General features: G+C 42.9%; 1 protein-coding gene and 1 long non-coding RNA gene across 10 annotated transcripts in view; one reads left to right on the forward strand and one right to left on the reverse strand.

Annotated features, from left to right (window-relative positions):
* LOC128331999 (uncharacterized) overlaps positions 1-22,859 on the forward strand; it is a 62,197-nt gene that overhangs the window by 1,411 nt on the left and 37,927 nt on the right. The window lies entirely within an intron of this gene.
* Positions 908-22,859, reverse strand: part of GPNMB (glycoprotein nmb) — a 46,303-nt gene continuing 24,351 nt past the window's right edge. For 5 of the 9 annotated variants that reach the window (XM_053266148.1, XM_053266147.1, XM_053266149.1 and 2 more), the window contains exons 2-11: positions 22,032-22,184; positions 18,982-19,125; positions 17,394-17,576; positions 12,528-12,686; positions 11,275-11,583; positions 9,818-9,955; positions 7,585-7,687; positions 7,046-7,251; positions 5,265-5,358; positions 908-4,433 (exon numbers count right to left, since the gene is read on the reverse strand). In XM_053266148.1, the coding sequence (XP_053122123.1) occupies positions 4,280-4,433; positions 5,265-5,358; positions 7,046-7,251; positions 7,585-7,687; positions 9,818-9,955; positions 11,275-11,583; positions 12,528-12,686; positions 17,394-17,576; positions 18,982-19,125; positions 22,032-22,170 (1,629 nt within the window). In that variant the 5' untranslated portion in view covers positions 22,171-22,184 and the 3' untranslated portion in view covers positions 908-4,279. The remainder of the gene's footprint in view (positions 4,434-5,264; positions 5,359-7,045; positions 7,252-7,584; positions 7,688-9,817; positions 9,956-11,274; positions 11,584-12,527; positions 12,687-17,393; positions 17,577-18,981; positions 19,126-22,031; positions 22,185-22,859) is intronic. The other 4 variants (XR_008310500.1, XM_053266145.1, XM_053266144.1 and 1 more) reach the window with 4 other exon arrangements.

Here is a 22,859-nt window from a genome sequence, read left to right on the forward strand (position 1 = left end):
TTCCATGATCATCACAATTATAACAAATTAAGGCTTGACTTATCTCGCTTTGCATGTAATGCGTCTGTCTCATATATCAGTTTCACCTTTTAATTTGCATTACTGAAATTAATGGACTTTTGCACGATATTCTAATTTTCCGAGTTTCACCTGTATATAAGCCGAAGGCACATAATACTGAGCATCCTTGCTAAAGCCCAGCACGTCTGGATATGGTCAGTGCCTAGATTAGAAACTGCCTGAGAACTCTATGGGTGGCTTCACATGATCTGTGACATTACAAGTCTGTGAGCAGGGAATATGTTGGGTATATATTGGAAACTGACAGAGTGTGCTCAGAAGTCACATCTGAACCTGTCCAAGTCTAGTTCCTGAGAGTCTCTACCCAACATTCTCCCATCTTCTGTAACCAGGATTTGAAATTGGACAGAGAATGTTAGAATAATGTCAGGCGGAAAGTGTAGGAATTGGACTTGGATGGGTTTGGACGTCACCTTAGCAGGATCACATGTTTTTGGTTCTGGACATATTCCTGACATTTACCCCACTGACCGATCTGCTGCCAGTGATTGTGGAAGCTGTTCTATATATGTGTCCATGAGAAGACATACTCCATATAAAATGTAATAAATATACACATAGCAGAAAATGATCATGTGTGATTGTCATTTACACCTGCCATCAGGCTGCATGTTAATTTCTACACAGAAAAGCCTCCCCTGTAGGCATTTTGAAATACCTGAAAAGCTTCTAGAATTAGAAAACAACAATTGAGGAAGTGCCATAAACCTAAATTCTCTCAGCCTACAGACTAAGCTTGACTTGAGGTGGGGATTAAAGTATGACATTTGATGTTGGAGAAAAATGTAGAAAGAGGCTTTGTGTGGAATCTGAACAGTCTATAAGATAAAACCAAACAAAAATATTTATTGGGAATTTCAAGAAGGTGGACAAAAAGGATTTTATTTCTTGGCAGGAAGCCCAGACGATTTTACAAGGACTTTTGTTGGTTAAAATATCAACCATACAACAGTTCAGTTTGGAACATACTTTGAAACGGACATTTGTAGCATGGCAATCACTGCATTACATCTTGCATTCAAATGTTCATTCAGAAGAAATATACTGGCTACCTAGAACCCTAATTATAATTATTCTCCAATTTCCGGGATGATTTTGCTGACATGAGGAAAATTACTTAAAGCAGTTCCACAGAAGAGTATTTTTTCTTGTGTCAGCCATTGTTCTTACAAATTAGTTTTTCTCATAATGTAATTTGTGTGCACCTTACATGAAACACTTCAGTTTCAGTCCCTTTCATTCATGTCACTTAACCATAACCACTTAACTCTCCCACCATCCAGCCTTTCTTAGGTGTGTACCCTGCAATAGAATTTTAAAAGTGGAAACTAATTCACATTCCTAATCCTTTAAAAAAATCTTTAACACTGATAGATCCAGTTTATAAGATGCTAACATTGTTACTATTACTTACTATTGTTAACATAGTAAGATGCTAACACTGGCTGACATGAGAAGGAAAGTCAAAGTATAGAAATTAAAAGGATGTTAAGCATTCCTCATTTGTCTTTTTTAAAATTTCAGTAGGATTATGTTGAGTTATTTCCTCATGTAAACCATTTTCATGGTTCAAGGGGAACATCTCTGTTCAAAATCAGTCTTTCTTTTCCAGAATCTTCTGAAAAATGCTATGTCAACTTCCATCTTAACATGGATAAGGGCAGTTCAGTTGTGTTTTTAACAATTTTCCGGAAAACACTTCATGCAACATTTCAATTTTGTGCCATTAGTAATTTAATAACCCTAGCTCCACCAATGCTATAGCGCAGCAGTCCTTGGTGTACTGTGGAATTAAGGCACATCTTGAATTGCTTGAAGGAATAGGCCCTAAAAATACACAACAGCTTTAACTCCATATTAATGTACCTTTGTGTTAAATATGACTTATTCACCTGTTAAAGTTACAGGAGCACTGTCCTCTTTTGCATTTTGTCACTTTATAGATCAGCCCATCCCCAACTTGGGAAAAGCACCAAAGCGCTCCATTTGTTTCATGGAAAAGTGTCCATAAGTACCACTGGGGAAAAGGAATGATTCTGCTATCATGCAATCACTTCAGGTTTAGGATGCAGTTGTTAATTTTAATACCTTCAGAATTTGCAAAGGTTGTCAATGACAGAATGACCAAAGAGGAAAGGAAGGGCCAAGGATTCTCCTTATTCCTTTCCCACTTTCTTCCACCTTCTCCTATCTCAGATCATCAATCCTTTGCAGAGGACAGAACTCTGTGATTTCTTTATAGCATGCATTCTCCACTATTCAGCCTGGCTACCAAAGTGACTTACAATGATAATACATAGGGTACAGCTATAATAGGAGTACATGGTGGCGGGGAGTATGTATGGAAGCGTCATCTAGTTTGGCAGTTGAAGACAATTCACAGCTCTCTAGTCAACAGCCACACAGAGCTCCCTTCATCTTTGAATTGGTCATGGCAGGGTGGATTTGGGAATGGTGGCCTCAAGGCAGCTGTTGAATTGGAGGAATTTGGACTCCAGCCATATGTGAGTAGGAGTGAAATAAAAGGTAGGAATCTTCAGGTAGCAGCCAAACCAGGAACTAAATTGCAAATTGGAAGTATAAATAGGAAGAAGCAGATTTAAACTCAAGTAACATTCAGCACAGTTAAAATCAAATTGCTATTACATATTTTATGTTGGGCAGAAAGATGGATAGGTGTCAGATATGATTTGATATTCTTATCTATAGCTGAATAAGTAGCAAGATGCAGAAAGTTCTGAAACAAATCCTGTGTCCTATTTTGCTATCCTTCTTGCCACAGCTGAACAATCAAGTATATTTCCAATATTTGCACCATTGTTAAACTCAAATGATATTGGTGTTCTTTCATTCAATTTATCCCCTGTATTAAAGTGAGGTTTCCAACAAAAAATAGCATAGCACAGTTTTTGCAATAAACAAGTAGCTTAGGGGAGGTATCGCTTTGTCCTCAGATAATAAACTGAAATGCAAATATATAATCATTGTGCTACAGTACATTGGCATATGAGCCTCTCAGGTTTCCAGTTCGGCACTTTGCTATTAAAGATAAAGTTCAGGAAAAGTTCTGCAGAAAAGACTGGAAAAGGTTCTCCAGTCCTGCACCACGATGCCATGCCAATATCACATCTTGTATTTTACTGAACAGAGGTATAGAGGACTAAAGTGTGCCATCAAGTTGATTTCGACTCCTGGCGCCCTCAGAGCCCTGTGGTTTTCTTTGGTAGAATACAGGAGGGGTTTACCATTGCCTCCTCCCATGCAGTATGAGATTATGCCTTTCAGCATCTTCCAATATTGCTGCTGTCCATTATAGTACTAGTGGGGATTCGATCAGGCAACCTTCTGCTTGTTAGTCAAGCATTTTCCTGCTACGCCACTTAAGGTGACTAGTGTGGCTGAATACCCATGGCATGTGGCTGTAGATATTGATGTGCTGTCTGATCCCTCTACAAAGTCCCACACAAACACACTTTAGGGAGCTAAGCCACAGATCTTTCAGTAAACAGTGACTACTGCTCCTCTTGATACAGTGAGGATTTTCTGTTCTCATGTATCTCTAGGGTAGAGGATATAGTAAGCAGAACAAACTTTAATTGCAACTTGTCCAACTAGTGGAGAGTAAATTGGATACATCCATCCATTTGAAGCCATCGGAGAGGCGATATACAAAGTGGCTGGATGGTTTTATAGGTGCTGATAATAGTTTTCAAATTAGTCAATTTGAAACTGAGTGATATTGCACAATGGATCCTAGAACTGAATTCCTGGGATTCCAATTTAACACTGCAATTAAATTTAGCCTGTTTGCCCAGAAGTAATTCTAACAGCATTTCACGGGACTTACTCCCCAGGATTGCAGCTTAAGCCCAAATTCTTTGGCCAAAAATTCTTCCTGCAAAATACACTTGCTGATACTCATGAGTCACTAATCTAGGAAACTGTATATAATACCCAGTTCAAATGGTTTATTAGTTAATATACTTTAGCATATCCAAGAACATAAGCAAGTTAAGTGTTCAAATTCTCCATGAGATGCCATTTTATACTTCTAAATGAACTGAGCGACTGTCATTCCTATGCCTCCTGCATGTACTGTCAATTTACCATATAACCCCACAAATATATATATTTAATTGAATTACAGTTCAGTGTAAAGCCCTCAGTGTAGGCAAATATCAGAGGTTATACTGAAGAGTTAGACAATTCCTGGCTTGTTGTTCAGGAGAGGATGTCTCTCATTGTTCGCTGGGAAGAGGACAGCCTTGACATTGTTGAAGTACACACTCAGCCTCTCGCTGTTCACCGCTTCTCCCGCCTTTCTTTCAATAGGCTTGTATTGTTTATACCTCCTAGAAGGAATTTTCAAAATTAATTACTGAAGGTGCTTCCTGTCACAGTACTTTGTTATGCCATCAGTGACAAACAAACCAGTCCCCGAGCTACTTCATTCTCCCCTCCAGACTGTCATTTCCCAGAAGGTCCGTATTCTGCATAATTCCATGAAAAGTGTAAGAGTTTATTAACAAAGCCAATACATACAGCTGTAGGTTTTTAAAAAAAACTCAGACAGGGAAGGAAATAAAAGTAGTACTACAACTTGTTTTATGCCGAGAAAGGATTCCTATAGGATTTTTACTCATTCAGCAAACTACTCTGTATCTGGGATAAATACTTTCCAAGGGCAAAACTATGAAGAGAGAAAACAGATTGTTGTGGTGTGTGGGTTTTGTTTTTTAATTTTAAAAAAGGAAGCAGAAGAAACGGAGTATGGAAGAGTGGTTAGAATTTTGGATTAGGAGGTAAAGTGTGCCGCTGAGTCGATTTCGACTCCTGGCACTCACAGAGCCCTGTGGTTTTCTTTGGTAGAATACAGAAGGGGTTTACTATTGCCTCCTCCCACACAGTCTGAGATGATGCCTTTCAGCATCTTCCTATATTGCTGCTGCCCAATATAGTACCAGCGGGGATTCAAACCGGCAACCTTCTGCTTGTTAGTCAAACATTTCCCCGCTGTGCCACTTAAGGTGGCTTCTGGATTAGGAGACCCAGGTTCAATCCCACACAGACTCAGGCTCAAATCCCCACAACCCTCACAGCTATGGCTAGGCTAACCCTGGCCAGTCACAGGGACGTAGCAAGGTTGAAGTGAAGATCAGCCCTTACTTGGATCAGCAACTTACTTGTAGAGGAAGAGTGTCAAGACAACAGCAACTATCACTAGGAAACCACAGGCGATCAGAACTCCCTCTGCTGTTCTTGAAAATGACCCTGCAGCTTGAATAACAAGTTAAGATAGTAGCTTTAAGGCATGTCCACATTGTGCTTATTTCAGAGATCAGATTCACTCAGGTGGTGCACAGAAGCAGTACAATCTGCATGTACTCAAGACTCCCATCTGCATCAGCACAGCCAATGGAAATAATTGTGGACACAGTAGGCATACTCTGTTGGCCTAAGACCATCTGGGAGAAAATGGTGCTTGCCTTTTGAAGGACACTTCCTGGACATACAGCTTCATGCTCAACAGTATGTGTAGCCAATTTATGGGCATGCCTTTATTTCAAATGTATTCAGAACGGTGAAAGTGGGCAGGGAGAAAAATCTAGTGCTGGCAAAATTGGGTGAATCTAACATCTGCCCACTGTGTGCAGCCACCATGGGATCAGGGCTGTGTGCCACCTGCCTCTATAGCCATCCACCTGCCTGCCTGCCTCCGCCCTTGTCACCACCAGCAAAGGGTCAGCTTGTGGGCTAATGAAGTCACTGCCTGGCAACATGTGCTAGGTGATGACATCATTAGCCAACACACCAGCTCTTCGTCAATGGCGGACTGTGGTGAGGGCTAATGACATAATCATCTGGCGACACACGCTGGCTAGTGACATTTTTCTGTGTGCTGGCTCCTTGCTAGTGGCAGCAATGAGGAAGGTGAACGGATGGCTGCAGAGGAGGGATGGAGGCGAGTGGGCAGGCAGAGGCTAGTGACGGCGGTGGCAGTGAGAGCTACCAAAAAATTTAGCCACAGGCTGCTGCTTATGTTGCTACACTAGTGAGCAAAATGATTCACCAACATTCATCATTGAGCACTGGGCTGCTTTAAACATTACTGCCATCACATTTTTTAACTAACTTCATTTAAATACAAAGGATGGGAACAATCTATTGCTGTTTCAAGGGCCCAGCACTTCAGATGAAAAGGCCTAGCTTGCTAATGCATGTTTGGACTGAAGCACTGCGTTGCTGTGCTTTCCTTTTCACTGTTCATCCATTTGCCTATCCAAGTAATGTCATTAGGACGTATTATGTGGCAGTGTTCTCCCTTCTGACATGCTTATGTCAGTATATCTAGCAAATGGGGTCCTCTAGTTCTACAGATCTAGCACGTATCAGCATGAATTGTAGCTCAATGGTACATAGGAAGCTGCCATATACAGAGTCAGACCCTTGGTCCATCTAGCTCAGTATTGTCTACACAGACCGGCAGCGGCTTCTCCAAGGTTGCAGGGAGGAATCTCTCTCAGCTTTAACTTGGAGATGCCAGGGAGGGAACTTGAAACCTTCTGCTCTTCCCAGAGCGGCTCCATCCCCTCAGGGGAATATCTTACAGACAGTGCTCACGCATCAAGTCTCTCATTCATATGTAACCAGGGCGGACCCTGCTTAGCTAAGGGGTCAAGTCATGCTTTCTCCCACAAGACCAGCTTTCCTCCTGCTCCTGCTTTTTCATGCAGCTCAAAAGCTCCTGCTTCAAAAGCTCCTGCTTTTTCATGCAGAAGGTTCAAAGTTTCCCTGGGTTGGACAGCTGCTGTCTATTAGTGCAGACAATACTGAGCTAGATGGACCAATGATCTGACACCGTATAAGGCTTCCTGTGTTCATGCCATACTAGGAATTTGGAATTATTAGCTCACAAGGAAGTGGACTCCAGACAAATGAGTGCATTTGTTCAAATAGGACTCACCCCCGTTGATGGATACCAGAGTACTTGTGAGAGCCAGGCTAGCTTCATCAGCCAGAGTGATGTTTACACAATAGGTGCCGGATCCATTGAAGGCTCTACTGATGGTCAGCAAGCACTCGTCCTCAATGTCGACAAGGTCACATGCTTCACTCTGTGGGACCTGGCATGTGGGGTCAGCAATTATCGTACAAGCATCTGTTGGAAGACTAAGGAGCAAGAGGAGAGAACAGCACAAACAGGATAGATTTCAGCTCAGTTTATTTATTTCTAGCACAATATCTCCAAAGAGGTTTATAAATTAAAAAAATAGAATATGAAATATGATTTCAAAAATACAACAACAATATAAATAAATAATAAACAGCAAAATACATTCTGCAGTCTAATGCAAGCATCACCAAACTGGCAAAATTCAGCAGTAGAACCTAGCAATAAAGTTGACTGAAATGACCTGACACTGTAGATACTGCACAGCAGCATTCCAGGACCTATAAGTTTTAGGAGAGGCAAGTTTAGAAGAGGCAAATGGAAGCACTTACCTCCCCTGACAGGTCACCACAAAATCAACTACAGAGCTCTCAGCTTGAGTGGATGCCACCTGGACACTTGTCATTTGGATAATATTTACCCCGAGGATTCCCTCTGGTGAAGAAGCCAACCAGTAAAATGTCAGAATTACTGAGACAAAAATTTTGACAGCAAAAACAACCCATTTCGAAACTCATTTACTGTATGGTTAAAATGAGCTCAGATGGGTCTGAAGAGTGCCTGCAAATGAACTCCTAGAAGGAGATTTATGGTTCCTCAAAATTGTTTTGCACAGCTAGATGCTTCTCCCAAAAAGGTATGCAAATGCACTGCAATTTACTAAATCGTGGCCACCGCGGGCCATGGCCATTTTGGGCCCGCCAGCATATGGGATAAGAATGGAGTCATGCCAAGAGTGTGCCTGTCCTTGTCCTCATCAGAGGATGTCCCTTGTAGAGGGATAATTCAGATAAAGAGCCACCTCACCTGATTCAGGCACGTGCCAAGAGTGCATTGGGGCATCCTCCATTGAGGTCAGGGTGGATGTGCTGCTGTTGGGCATATTGTCCAAACTAGCTCACCATTAGACTTCTGCCTTCTGCTGAAATTTTAGTAGCTACCCCCTAATGGTACAGCGGGGAAGTAACTTTTGCCTAGGGAGCAAGAGGTTGCTGGTTCGAATCCCCACTGCTTTGTTTCCCACACTATGGGAAACACCTATATCAGGCAGCAGCGATATAGGAAGATGCTGAAAGACATCATCTCATACTGTGCAGGAGATGGCAATGATAAACCCCTCCTGTATTCTACCAAAGACAACCACATGGCTCTGTGGTCGCCAGGAGTCGGCAACGACTCGAAGTCACAACTTTACTTTACTTACTGAATGCAGCTCTTGGGCTTACCATTTTGTAATTGTAAGCCCTTAAAGACTGTAGATGTTCAAGACTCCAGACCAAATTAACCGCTTGATCTAGAGGACTAACTTGCATGTAACATTTAGAATGGCAGGTTAAGGTTGTACTTAAATCTCATTTATAGAAGAACGTACAACCTGAGCTTGCTACACTAACCAAGTAATGTTTAGAAGGCAGTAATGAATACGCATTGCTCTGCTTATGCAATGCCACAAAATTTGACAAGGCACTGCAGAGATTTTAGAATAAGAAAAATATCTGTGGGTGAGACTAACATCTTTCCCAAAGAAGCACCACTATTACTGGTGAGTCTGCTTAGAAAAATGTTTGCAAACCATTGCTTTGTATTATTTTCTGTATGTGGCTTCAGCTGCAAAAATGAGTTAAATGTTGTAAGCTGGGACAGTGGCTCTCAGACTTTCATATCTTACATCCCACCAGTCACACTCTATAAAAAAACCTGGGTCCCACCATGATCGAAACAAAAAGGTCACTTTTCCTGATATTTATGTATTCTATTATTATATTTATCATTTACGGTAAGGACATTACACAATTACTGTAGTATTGTTGGAAGTAAATTTGATTGCTATGGCTTTAAAACACACACAAAAATAATAAAACCAACAGGTTTATACCCAATTATACTAGGTCAGATGCAGGGGCGGATTAAGCTTTTTACCGCCCATAGGCAGCCAAAGATTTGCCACCCCAGGGGCAAGGGTTCCCCTTTGCAAGTAAAGGGCTTGTGGGGGAGGGAAAGATAAATAATTTTTTCTTACTTTTAAAACTGTTGCTGTGCAGCGGCGGCAGCACAACAGGGACTGTGGCTAGAGCTCCGCTCACCTCCCAAACCATAACAGGTGAGGTCGGGCACTGGAGGCAGCAGAGACAATGAGAGAGCTCCTCACACAGGCCGCCTTCCTTTCAAATGACACAGATCGGGCCAATTTCGGCCCATTTGGGGCCTCTGTGCATGTGTGAGCATGCACAGAGGCTTGAAGTTGGCCCGATCAGTGTCATTTGGGAGGAAGGCGGCCCCATGAGAGGAGCTCCTTCACTGCCGTCTCCACCATCCGGATGGCAGAGACAGGAGCGTGCTCACACAGGCCTGCCTTCCTCCCAGATGACATTGATCGGGGCCAATTTCAGGCTTCTGTGCACGCTCAAAATGGGCTGGGAACCCATTTCATGAACCCAAATCATTTGGAACAGCAGGCACACTATGTGGTAACAGCCTGCATTGTGTAATTAGGATGATATGGTAGATTAATTCTCGCTAGTGCCTACTGAAACAACATTCCTTCTTATGGACATAGATGCATACCTACAACAAAGAGTGATCCTTTGTAAGGTCCATATCGAGTAATATGGCATTCTTTATCAGGGGCCTCTTCCGTTGGCAGCTCTGCTAAACTATCAGAAGCAGGAGTTGTCACATTACGAGGCAGTTGGGTAGTTACTGCTGAATCAAGAATAAATGAAAACAAGTTAAGGTGCCGGTAATGACTAAAATCCTATACATTTATTTGGGACCTAGGTATCTTCTCTCGTATGAATCTATCCCACCTATAAGATCCAATCGGGTGGGCCTCCTGAGTGTGCTGCCATTATGTGAGGCCTGTTTGTAGGCCACATAGGATGGGGCCTTCTCAGGGGAGTAGCATGGCTGCAGTGGGCCCTGAGACAGAACGTGAAGATGGGCCCCTGCCCCCACTTCTTCTTCAGAGAGGCACAAGGAGGAGAGCGAAGAGAGAGCTGCCACCCACCCAGCAGGTCCCCCTGCCTCAGGGGCCCAGGGACATTTCCCCCTCCCCACTCTTCAGTTGCAGCTATCCCCCCCCCCGGGCCTTCTCTGTGGTGGTCTCCTCTCTGTGGAATTCCATTCACTGAGAGATCCAGCTTGGCCCCCTCTCTCCCAATTTTTTGGACAGCTTTTAAAGATGCATTTGCTTAAACAGGAATTTACCACCACCAATTAGAAGTGGTTTTATACTTTCTCTCTCTCTCTCTCTCTCTCTAATCCCCCCCCCCCCATGTTCTGTTGGTTTTAATAGTTTTACTGTATTAGGGTTTTTACTGTATTTCAGTTTTTAATTGATCAGATGCCTTGAAACTTTATGTAAAAGGCAGGGTAAGGGGTAGACAGTTTTAAAACAAACTTCTGCTCTTGCATAATCTTTCATAGGTTCCCGGATTCCTTTCACAGTTCTGGTTCAGTCTTGTATCTGCCTTATTGCTCCCCACTCTTTGGAATCCCTTCCTCAACATTGTCTTAATTTCTTCTGAAGTTTTTCTAGCTCTCATTTTTTGCTGGCCCCTGGTTTTTAAACATTCCCCCCCATTCCTTTTCCTTCTACAGTCATAGTTTCAAAGCTGGGAACTAATTCTTTCTTTCTTTCTTTCTTTCTTTCTTTCTTTCTTTCTTTCTTTCTTTCTTCCTTCCTTTCTTTCTTTCTTCCTTTCTTTCTTTCTTTCTAAACTAGTCATCTGCTTTAGGCACTCTATAAACTATAATGTAGGGGAGAGGGTGGAAAGTGCCACTTTTAATATTCTTCCAAATAGTTGTCCTAGGGCACGGAAGTGCCAAACGTCAACTCTAAATATCCTCTTCCCAGTTCTGCTGCCAGAAAGTTGGTGGAGGCCATGTGTTGTGAATTTGTATGCAGAAGTTTGTAAAGTCTGCTGGCCCACATGTTAATGACTGTCACAAAAGTTTGTCCTGTTAACTATTCACATAACTGATCTATCCATTCACATTCACATTGATCCACAGACTCTTACCTGGGAGGGTTGTTAATGGTGGAGTAGGTGTAATTGGACCACAAGTTGTAGGTATAATAGCTTGGACAGACAAGTTAAGGCTGAAATTCCCCAGGAGTGTATACGTATGCATGAAAACAGAATTGTTAGAAACAAAGGAGCCGCTGCCATCTCCAAAATTCCAGTGGTAGGTAATAACAGAGTCATTCAAGTAGTGGCTGGGATCATGAATCTGAACCTCAAATGTAATAGGTTGGTCCTTGATAAAGATATGATCTGAGGCGTTGCGGTCATTCTTCTGGGATATTTTCACATGGAAGGGGATTTTATCTGCAAATAAAAATAAAGTCAAAGCCTGTTGATTTTAATTCATTGCACTCCTTTATATGAGCTGTATCTGCTATTGTCATGAGTCTATATATGGTTATACAATATGTATACACAAAAAAACCAAAACGGAGGTTAGTTAAATCTACCACCATCTGTGGAGATTGTCTCCATAACCATGACATGAAAGCTCAGAATTTGCAGCCTGTGTTCTGTTGATTTCTGAGAAATTGCAGCTCTTAACTGTGTGGACATACAAGTTACTATGAGAAAATCCTTTCAAATTGGATCACTTGAAACCAGCTGTTCTCACCATCTATCCTCTTCATTATTTTGGAAGCAATGCAGATGCCCTTTAGATGTTGTTTTCCTGGCTGTGTGGGAGCAGCTTATCTATGAGCAGTCCTCAGACTACTGGAGCATGTTCAGACTACAATCCTAAGCACACTTACTGAACCCAGCGGGACTTACTTCTGAGTAGATATGCATATCTATATGCGCAGTGAAAATTACCCAACCAGTACAAGAGGGCTGATCACATGGGTCTTTCCCTTGGAATCAGCAATCTGCCTCCTAGCACAATGACAATTCTGTCCGAAAAATTCATATTATCAGCTCTCACTTGGTTGGGATCACTGTTCCCTCTAACAGGGATTTCCAGATGTTGTGGACTGCAACTCCCAGCATCCCCAGCTGCAATGGCCTTTGGCTGGGGATTATGGGAGTTGTAGTGAACAACATCTGGGAATCCCTGTTAGAGGGAACACAGGTTGGGATATTTAAATATTTTCCCCATGAGCAGCAACACAACAGCTGCTCGTGGATAAACAATTCCACACACTTGGGAGAACTTCTAAAAGGCACTACAAGTAATGTGGCACCCATGCAAAACATGTAATATTAAAAATTTCAGATTTACCAATTCTGATATAACTTTGCATACTCACCTGTTAGAACATAAACCACATTTACTGTGGTTACTGGTACATATGAGGCACGACTTCTTCTGTAAATGGAGACTTCCATAATTTGTTGACCAAGAGTGATATTTGTAGTGTTGATAGATACCATGGCTGAAGAACCTCCTGTCTTTTGATAATACTGTCCTGTGAAAAGAGAAAAGATGGAAAGGAGGGTATTAATCTAGAATTGGGTTTAGTGTCACATGTACTTTGGCTCTAAGTCAAGACTATGAATACTCATGCTTAAGCAAAACTACTACAACAACAACAAAATCCTTTTATGATAAATTCTAAAATATATTGACATTTTTATTGCCTTTTCCTGTAAAGACTCAGGTGTGCATACATGGCCATGACTTCCCCGTTTTTCTGCCCACAACTTTGTGAGATAAATTAGGCTGAGTGATAGAAACAGGCCCACAGTCAACCAAAGAACTCCAGCATACCTCATGCCACAAACATATGAGTGAAGAGCTGAGGATGTGGCTAGGGCACAATCCTGATGCTGGCATGCCTGCTGCCCAAACTCGTAGCAGCTGCATTTCAACAAGGGGGAAAGAGCTGGAGGCACAGAGAGGACCTTTATAGATTTTGGGACCTTAATCATGGTTCCAAGTCACATGGAAGATGCTCTGCATATTCAGCTCTGTTGTTTGCAGACAAGTGCTTAGTACTCAGTTCAACTAATATTTATACACTGCTTTTCAACAGAGTTTCAACAGTTTCCAAAGTGGTTTTGTAGTGAATGGCCTCTCCTTCCCCTAAAGCAGGCCTGCTCAACTTTGGCCCCCCAGCTGTGTTTGGACTACAGCTCCCATAAACCCCAGCCACAGGGGCTAGTAGCCAGGTATTATGGGAGTTGTAGGCCAAAATCTGCTGGAGGGCCGAAGTTGAGCAGGCCTGCCCAAAAGAGTGAACCAGAAGTGAACCCTGTCTTGACTGACAGGCAGTGACCTCTAGAGATCAGCCACTCAGCACATGGTGGGCGGGACCTTGAGGAAGGAAGAGAAAGGGGTTCTTTGTGCTCAGTTGGAGCCAGGCTGTGTTAACATCAGGCTGTTGACCAGACAAATGGCTGAAACAAGGGAGACTGCAATCCTGGGAAGTTAGGACTGTGGAGGCCTGAAGTCTCTACCATGGAGCTGGTGAGTTCAGGAAGGAAGCCAGGGCTTTCTTGGAGGAAGGGTTTAGCCAGGGAACAGTTTGTTAGTTAGCTCGCATTAGACTTCTTACTTTCCTTTGGTGTGCTTTGCAAATCCTTACAACTGGTCTATTGTATTTTATCTGTAACCTAACAAGCTAAGGAACGCTGAGTCAGTGCCCATTTATCCATCCAGGGCGCTGCAAAAGTCTCTGTAAGCTTTAAAGGTGCTTTTAAAGGTTCCTATATCCCTGTTTCTTGCAAATGGGGTGCTTTTTGAAGTATTCTTGCAACTACTGAATATTTCTTTTACCTGTAACTAAAAGCTGAGACAGCCTCAGATGGAAACTAACTGTAGTATTTTGAATAAAGTTTATTTTTTCTTCTTTGCAAATTTTATCCAGCCTCTTTGAGTGGATTTTTAACTCAGGAGCAGGGCGGGGGCTGGAAAGGTTTTTTTTTTTTTTTTTTGGTTTTTTTTTTGCCTCTGGTGCATACATCTCATTTTGATTGCTCAGCAACTCTACCAAGTTTTCTCATCATATGTAGGCTTGTATATGGAGGTTTTTGTGTATTTTTCCAATAGTAAACAGAAGGAGAATTCCCTGGAATTTCACCCACACCAGTGGGAGGGGATTAAACTCTGTTAAAAAGTGGGCATGGTGGCAGTAATTAAGCTAATGAGGAAACAGTTTAAGTTTAAGGGGACAGCCTTTGTGGGTGAAAGCAAGAGAGGATGATTCAGCATTTTTCTTCCCCTCACATGGGCTTGCTTTGAGACAAAAGCTGGGTTAAATCCGTTACAGGTTTACAGAGAAAAAAACCAATCAGAATAGTTCCTTATCCCCAAAGCGTTCTCAGTCTAAAAACAAAAATGTAGATACCAACAGCAGCTACTGGAGGAATGCTGTGCTAGGGTTGGATATGGTCAGTTGCTCTCCCCCTGCTAAATATAAGAGAATCACCACTTTGAAAGGTGCCTCTTTGCTCAGTTAGCAAATACTGAATGAACAGCTGCTAGGGGGTGCCGCCAATGGGCACAATCCTGCCCGACAAATATGGGTCGACCCAAATGGTGGTTTATTCCAGCATCACTGCTGATTCTTATTCTTATGGGCTGTCTAGATGATACTCAACACACTGCATAACTTCTTTGCATAATGTGGTTGAAAAATCGTGAAATATCTGTGTGTTTTCAAACTACTTTTTTCCTAACAGGAACACAGAAGGGGAAAATATTGTGCGAGGAAAACAAGTATGGATGGACCATAGCACAAACTTTAGAGGAGTAGTCACTTGCATAGCTGTTAATGTATAGCAGGGTTGCTGCTGGAAGGTACACCCCTGCAAGCACCCTCTCTTCTGCACCTGAGCCCACTTTTCTTCTGGCTCTTGCCCTGAACAGTACTCTTTCTTCTTTCTCAAACCAGCTGATTGCCATCTTTCACCACCTCCTTTATTGTTATTTTTTAATTTTACAGCTGTTCTTGCACAATTTTTAAAGGAAAAGTGTGCTGTTGAGTCGGTGTCGACTCCTGGCGACCACAGAGCGCTGCGGTTGTCTTTGGTAGAATACAGGAGGGGATTACCATTGCCTCCTCCCGCACAGTACGAGATGATGCATTTCAGCATCTTCCTATATCACTGCTGTTCTATATAGGTGTTTCCCATCTCTCCCTCCAACTCAAACTATTGTTCCTGCCGCTCCTGATTCAGTGGAACATAGGAAGCTGCCTTATACTGAATCAACCCACTTGTCATCTAGTTCAGTATTGTCTACACCAATGGTTCCTAACCAGGATTCCTCCAGATGTTGCTGAACTACAACTCCCAGCATCCCCAACTACAATTTATTTTTCCTTGACTTTTCAGGTGTTGTGTCCTTCTTCTCTACCACCCTCTTTTCTTCAAGAAAAAAAATTGTCTTATTTTAAAGGAAAGTGAACAGAAAGTGAACAGAACAACTACAGAATTGTGTTTTGAGAGAATTGTAACATCCCCAGCTACAATTTATTGTGGCTAGGGATGCTGGGAGTTGTAGTTCATCAACATCTGAGGAGCCCTGGCTGGGAACCACTGGTCTACACTAACTGGCAGCAGCTCTCCAGGGTTCTAGGCAGGAGTCTTTCCCGGCTCTACCTAGAGATGCCAGGTATTGAATTAGGGACCATCTGCATGCAAAGCAGATGCTCTGCCACTGAGCTATAGCTGTCCTATCCCCAGTGCTCAAATCAGGGGCATAGCAAGATTGGAGTGGGCTCAGAGACAAGATTTTAAAATGCCCCCTCCCCTCACTGAAGCTCAGCTCATGAAGTAAAGAAATCTTAAATGAGGGTGAATAGTGGTAACAAAAAGCATAGTAAAAATTATATATGTATGTATATGTATGTATATATAACATATATATATTTTTTTTCCTATGTGCCACAATAGAACATCAGCCTAAATTTTTTTTTTTTAATGTTTTGTAAATTGTGGACAATGCAAGTCATTTAATGGTACTAGAGAAAGACATGCTATTCTGGTAGCTCCAGGTCTTAACACTCACATCAGTTTCGGAGGATGAATACAACTGAAGGAAGCCCAGGCGGGTGCGTGGCTGGGGGAATCAGTGATGTGACTTGCCTCCGGGGGGCCCCCCCAAGGCAGTGGGCCCCCAGACAACTGTCTCCCCTTGCCCTATTATAGTTACGCCCCTGGCTACAATGAGGTCACACCAGACACCACACCAACATTTCCCTCTCCTCCAAGTTAGAGGAGAGTCTCTGTCTTGTTCTTGTTTCATCTTTCTGGGATTTAATTTCAGCTGTTAGCTGGAGGGGAGGATATTGAACATCACTGGAGGCTCTTTTGAGCCTTCCTCCTTCCCCTAACACCCAAGGTCGCAGCAGCTACCTCCAATCTCCCCACTCCTCAGACCAGCCAAGCCAAGGGTGGAGTCCTTACCCAAGCATAAATCAACCCCATAGCTCTGCAGCTCTGCAAAATGAGATGGAAGGGTGGAAAGAGGCTTAGTCACTGCTCACTAGCCCCAATGCACATCCATATATTGTTGGAAGTTACAGTCAGAATGGAAACGGTGCCTGCCATTGCACCCAGTGTTCTGTCTTCCTCGTAGAAACAGAAAAAGTCTAGAGTCAAATTATCTGAAGGTATTAATGATGCCCAGGAGGGATCATTAATGCCTGCAGATAATTTGACTCTAGACTTTTTCTGTTTCTATGAGGAAGACAGAACACTGGGTGCAATGGCGGGTGGAAAAGGCAGAGACAGAGGTGGAGGAGTGGGTGGGTGGAAGAAGCAACAGGAGCCAGGTGAGGACCGGAGTCAGGCAATGGGGGAAAGGCGGCATGGGGAGAGGAGCAGCTGCAGAGGAAGTGGCACTTTCTAGGAGGGCCAGGACAAGTGAGCGGCTCTGACAGATCACTCAGTGTATGCATGCATGCGCAGCCGCACACCTTAGAGGGAACTGTAGGGATGTGCACAGAACTGGCTGGCCCGGTTCAGTTTGAGGCCAAACCGGCCTCAAACCCAACTTGCTTAACTTGCTTGACCATATATATATATATAAAGATTTAGTTACAGTTATGACATGTCTCTATCTAAAGTTCTTTAGAACCAAATTCCGTAAATACTTTACACTTTTAAAAGCAAGCACCAAATAAACTATCAGTAAAAAGCTAACACGAAAGTATATTTTTAGGACTAACCAAGAGTGTGAAAAATGTAAACAAAGTTTCTTCTCCTCCAGTCACGATGGTGAGGGAAAGGTCTTCCATCTGGGAAGACATTGTGACTGTTGTTATGTGTGCAATTTTGCAAGCCACAGTCATCAATCCATTTAGTCCAGTTGTAGACATACTGGTCAGGAAGATCTGAATAATCTGAAGAACCTAAAGGCAAACAAGAAACAGGTCAGGAGGACTTTCGATAGTGGCTGACATTCAGACTAAATTACTCAATGATACTACTCAGGAGTTACTCTGAAAGGACTCCTACATTCCAATAGGACTTGCTCTAGTAACTTTAATCAGGATGTCAGCCCATGTTCTTGATTTAAGTGTCTATGGGCTAAAACAGCTCCCCGCTATCTGCATTAACTTTGGAATACTACCAGAACTCCCATGAAGAGATGCCAAGTTAATTAAGGAAGTCTTGGTTGTTAATGAAACATCCCACAGAACAATCATCCCAGGTATTCCATAGATCATGAAACTGACTGAAAAATTCCATTATATAGACAATCTCTTGGAAGCTATTTCCCATCAATGCTCAGTTACAAATGAGGGCATTTGTGATCCCTTATACACTGCTGTACTACTCTTACCTATATTGAGCAAAATTGGGCAAAGAAGTCCCACTGCATGATGCCCTAAGTCAGAGGCGTAGCTAGGAGAGAGGGGGCCCGTGTTTGCCCCTCTCCCCAGCGACCCCTCAGTGGGAGGGAGATAATGAAGAGTATAGGGAGGAGTGGAACTGGGGGGCGCTCAGGAGCTGAGCGGCCCGGGTACTTTGAACCCATCCACTCAATTATAGCTACGCCCTTGACCTCAGTCATTTCAAACACCCAGTTAACTTCAGTCATAGAAGACCAGGGCCGGACGTGGCTGTCACTCAAGGTCAGGGCCATGACAGCCTCCACTTACATGCTCACTCCTGCCACAATATTTTTTGTTTCAGAGCAGAGAATTCTGTAGTTGTGCATCTGTTCACTTTCCTTTAAAAAGAGACAATATTTTTCCTGAAGAAAAAGGGGTAGTAGAGAAGAATGGTGCAGCACTGAAAAGTCAAGGAAAACAGTGGGGGCGGGGGAGAGAAATCCCAAAGATGCTGGATAAATAACAATCAGTTCTTTATTCTACCATGAAACCTCTTACCTGATGCTTCTTGACCTTGGGAGAGCTCTTCTTCACAGGCAGTCGTATAATATAATGTATTGTATCCCGTGTTCCCTCTAACAAGAATTCCCAGATGTTGCTGACTATAACTCCCAGAATCCCCAGCTGCAATGGCTTTTGCTTGGGGGTTATGGAAGTTGTAGTCAACAACATCTGGGAATCCCTGTTAGAGGGAACACTGGTTGTATCCCACGTCAGCTATATTCTATTTATCCAGCATCTTTGGCATTTTTCTCCCCCCCACCCCTTTTCTTGACAGTATGATTCAAATCAAGGGCGGTGGGAGCCTAGACTCCCAGCATCTACTTTCAGAGAAAACTAAATTATTATTTTTGGCCCAAATGAAGGGGCATGGAGTTGGAAGCATATTAACAGTTTTGCAAATACAGTTCTTACTTACCATTCACGCAGTTCCTGTCATATACTATGTTGCTGTCATTATCTTCTCTTTGGCATCTGGGAAACTTCAGAGTCACAGTAAAGGTCACATTGGATCCTATCAGAGCTGGGCTGTCACTGGTCAGATTGGCCACTACCCTTCCCCCTGAAGAAGTTAAGGTTGTATTTGTTTTAGAGTCATCATGTCCTGTTATATATACTTTACATTTTTGGCACCATTCCAAAATGTTCAAAGCACTTCATTTTCACTGTGAGACTTTCTGGGTCAGAGAATCATCTTTTTTTGTTGAAAAGCAGTCTATAAATATTAATTGTAGTAATAACTAGAGATGTGCATGAACCAAGGTTCGTGCACTGATTCAGCACTGCAGTGGTGAATGGGATCTTTTAAAAAAGAGGAGAGCAGATCCTTACCTGCTCTCCGCCGCTGCATACAGCTTCCTGCTGCAGTGGTGCTCTTCCCAAGAAGCCGCACATGGATGCCACGTGCATGCCAATGCGCACACAGGTTCTTGGGATGAGCACTGCAGCAGCAGGAAGCTTTTTTTTTTTAAGATCCCAGTTGCTGCTCCCCTCTCCATGGGGCCAAACCAGTGCACAAACCTCAGTTCGTGCAGATCCCAAGTAATAATATCAAGGCCAAACTAAGTGGAACAAGGGACGTCCAAAATTGGATTGCCCAATATGATTTTTTAGTGAGGAGAAGGGGCATCTGGATTGGGGTTGCAGCATGGAGGACGTCACTCCTTATCCTGCACCAGTTTCCCTGTACCAATTGGTGTCAGGGACATGGTGGTCACTCCTTGACCGTGACACCAATCCTCCCTCAACAAACCTGGAGGGAGAACTTATGGGGGCAAAAATTGTGGGTTAGACTCCTCCCAATGCCACAATCCCAATCTCTCCCCATTGAGAGCTGCTTTCTAAAAAAAAATAAAAATGTTGGGAGTTGGAAAGCCAGTGTCATATCTCTAGTTTAGTCCACAGTGATCTTTAAAACAACATTGTAAAGTGGATCTGTATCATTACCTCCATATTATAGCAATTGGGGAGGCCCTAGTCTGTGTTATATGTAGGGTTGCCAATTATGATAAAAACTATTCCTGGAACCCCACCAATATCTTTTAGCCTAGTTTCCAGTATGAGATCATCTGGCATTTTGTGTTTTTGTGTGTTTGTGTCTGTCGCCGCTATCAACTTCGCAGTGCCTGGACAAATATGAACCAAATTGGGTTCACATAGGGACACCTCAGTGGCACAGTTTATGATGTTGTCATCCACACCAGTTCAAGATGGCAGATGCATAAATATATGAGCCGCAAGTTGTGAACCGCCTAAGGCTAAGTTGTGAACCACCTAACTGATTTGAACCAAATTTGCTACAGCTGTAGGGACACATAGGGATGCCTCAATGGCATAGTTTGTGATGATGTCATCCACCCCGATTCAAGGTGGCAGATGCAAAAATGTTTGAGGCACAAATGGGCTAACTTGTGGACTGATTTGAACCTAATTTGGTACAGTTTTACTGAGTGACACACGGGGACACCTCAATGGTGTAGTTTGTAATGATGTCATCCACCCCGATCCAAGGTGGTGGGTGCATAAACATTTGAGGCACCAGAAGGCTAACTTGTGGACCGCCTAACCAATTTGAACCAAATTTGGTACAGTTGTAGGGACACACAGGGGTGGCTCAAGGGCATAGTTTGTAATGATGTCATCCACCCAGATTCAAGATGGCAGAGACCTGAACATTTGAGGTGCAAGTGGGAACAGATTTCGACCAAATTTGGTACAGTTGCAGGGACACATAGGGACACCTCAAACTCAGAGTCATCAACCCAGATTCAAGATGGTGGACACATGAAAGTTTAAGGCACAAGTGGCCTAACTTGTGAACTGCCTAACTGATTTGGACCAAATTTAGTCCAGTTTTAGGGATAGTAACAGGAAAGTAGGCAGATTCGTTCTTACTTGGACAACTTGTCACAATATCAGGGCATTAAAATCTCCAGGATTGCTTTCAGTGGTCACTTGGAAATTCATGCTGATTTCTGGATATCTCAGGCCAACTCAAGATTCTAACATGCAGCTGGATACATTTTGTGTAGTTGGACCCATAAAGTTTAATAAGTAGTAATTGACTGGGGGGGGGGGATAGCAGTGTCAGAAATATAAAGAAGATTTTAAAGCCAAACTCTCCATTTGCAAAAAACAAACAAACCCTGAAACCCTCCAGTAGAGCCATAGTTGGTGTTTATTATTGCAATTCTGCTGAAATGTGGCAAAAGCTCAATCTCTGCGTGTCTCCAAAGGGCTTTCAAGAGGCAGATGTGGTAGGTGACAAGAGTATGCAGGGATGGTCCTTTCATAAGGCAAGATAGGGTGGTTGCCTCAAGTGGCAGATTATTGGAGTGTCAGCAAGATGTTCCACCACCACCACCATTGGCGCAGCTCTTCAGGACTACCTTGACTCTTGCAAGTTTTGCAAAGAGAACCTCTCCTCACACACTTTGCAAAACTGGCAAGAAGCACAAGACAGAAGAGGAAATTGCTGGCAACCTTCCCTCCTTTCCACCCCCGTGCCATTTTCAAAGTGCGCAAGGGGTCAGTTCTGAAAGGGGGTGGCTCCCCAGCAGGGGCATGGGACATGGGAGCATTTGGTGCCTCACTGCAATACTTTGAGCTGCCCCTGATAATATGGCTCTGCCTTTACTGGGTCCACACTTGCTGTGTAGCTGCTGAAGCTGTCATGGTGCAAACAGACTGAACCCCAAAGTCCAAGAACTTATTCCTTTATTGAAACCCATCATAACTCTCACCGTCATCTTCCATGTGAAAAGCCAATACGTTAAATGGATTGTACATAAATAAAAGCCATGTTTATTTCACCAAAGGGATTCCCCCCACCCCTGACCTGACTACTGATGGTAGTGTATCGTCAGCATTATTCTACAATCACATGCTTTGGTATATATACTACATAAAAGGCCGATACATGGACAAATTATCTTGATCACCCTGGCCCCACTGCACAGATAATTCTACCTTTCCAGCAGTCCTTCCATCTGGGGTCTCCTTCTTCCCAGTAAGGGTAGAGCTTATCATTCCAATTATTATGATCAGAGGACCAGTTGTTTAGCCTCCTATGGAATATGTTATGAGAAGATGCTCTTCCTCGAGACATCACATCTCGAAAATCTAGACAAAATAATGAACAGTGTTTAATGCTCTTCTGTTCTGCATATACTTACAACATTCCAAATGCTGTACTCTATTGCTACATAGAAAGCATGTGTCTGTATGATCTTTTGATATTTTCCTTTAGCCTCCAGCATGTTACAAAGGGGGGCTTTGTAGAGGCACATGAATAAGCAGTCTTGATCTTTTATTTGCTCATCTTTGCATTCTCAAAGAGTTTTAAATGCTTTCTCTGGATTGTAAATGAACAACAGCATGCAAATAAATTACAAGTTGGATACAGTAATTGCACTGGTCCTCCAAAGTTGCAGCTGAGTGGCATTCCCAAGGAAACCTGCATTTTTGGAAACAAGCATAAGCTTTTGCACGGAAATAGCTAATGCAGTACTGCTGAAATTGAGATATGGAGTGGAGGCACTTCCATTGTTGCCTGGAAATCCAAAGCAGCCACCAATTCCAATATGGCTGCTCCTGCAGCTACCATTCGGTTGGTTTTTTTCCTCCGGCCATAAAGCTGTCATAAAGGTATGCTAGTTGAGCTCTTTAAACATGATGTTTAAAGGAAAGGAAATTTGCTTTCAAACAAGTCCCACAATATCCACACACACCCACTCTGAACTGAAAGTCCAATATGGCAACCCTTCTGTTCCACAGAGTATAGAAAAGTATGACACG

This window comes from Hemicordylus capensis, chromosome 6 (assembly GCF_027244095.1).
Source record: "Hemicordylus capensis ecotype Gifberg chromosome 6, rHemCap1.1.pri, whole genome shotgun sequence".
NCBI classification, from domain to species: Eukaryota; Metazoa; Chordata; class Lepidosauria; order Squamata; family Cordylidae; genus Hemicordylus; species Hemicordylus capensis.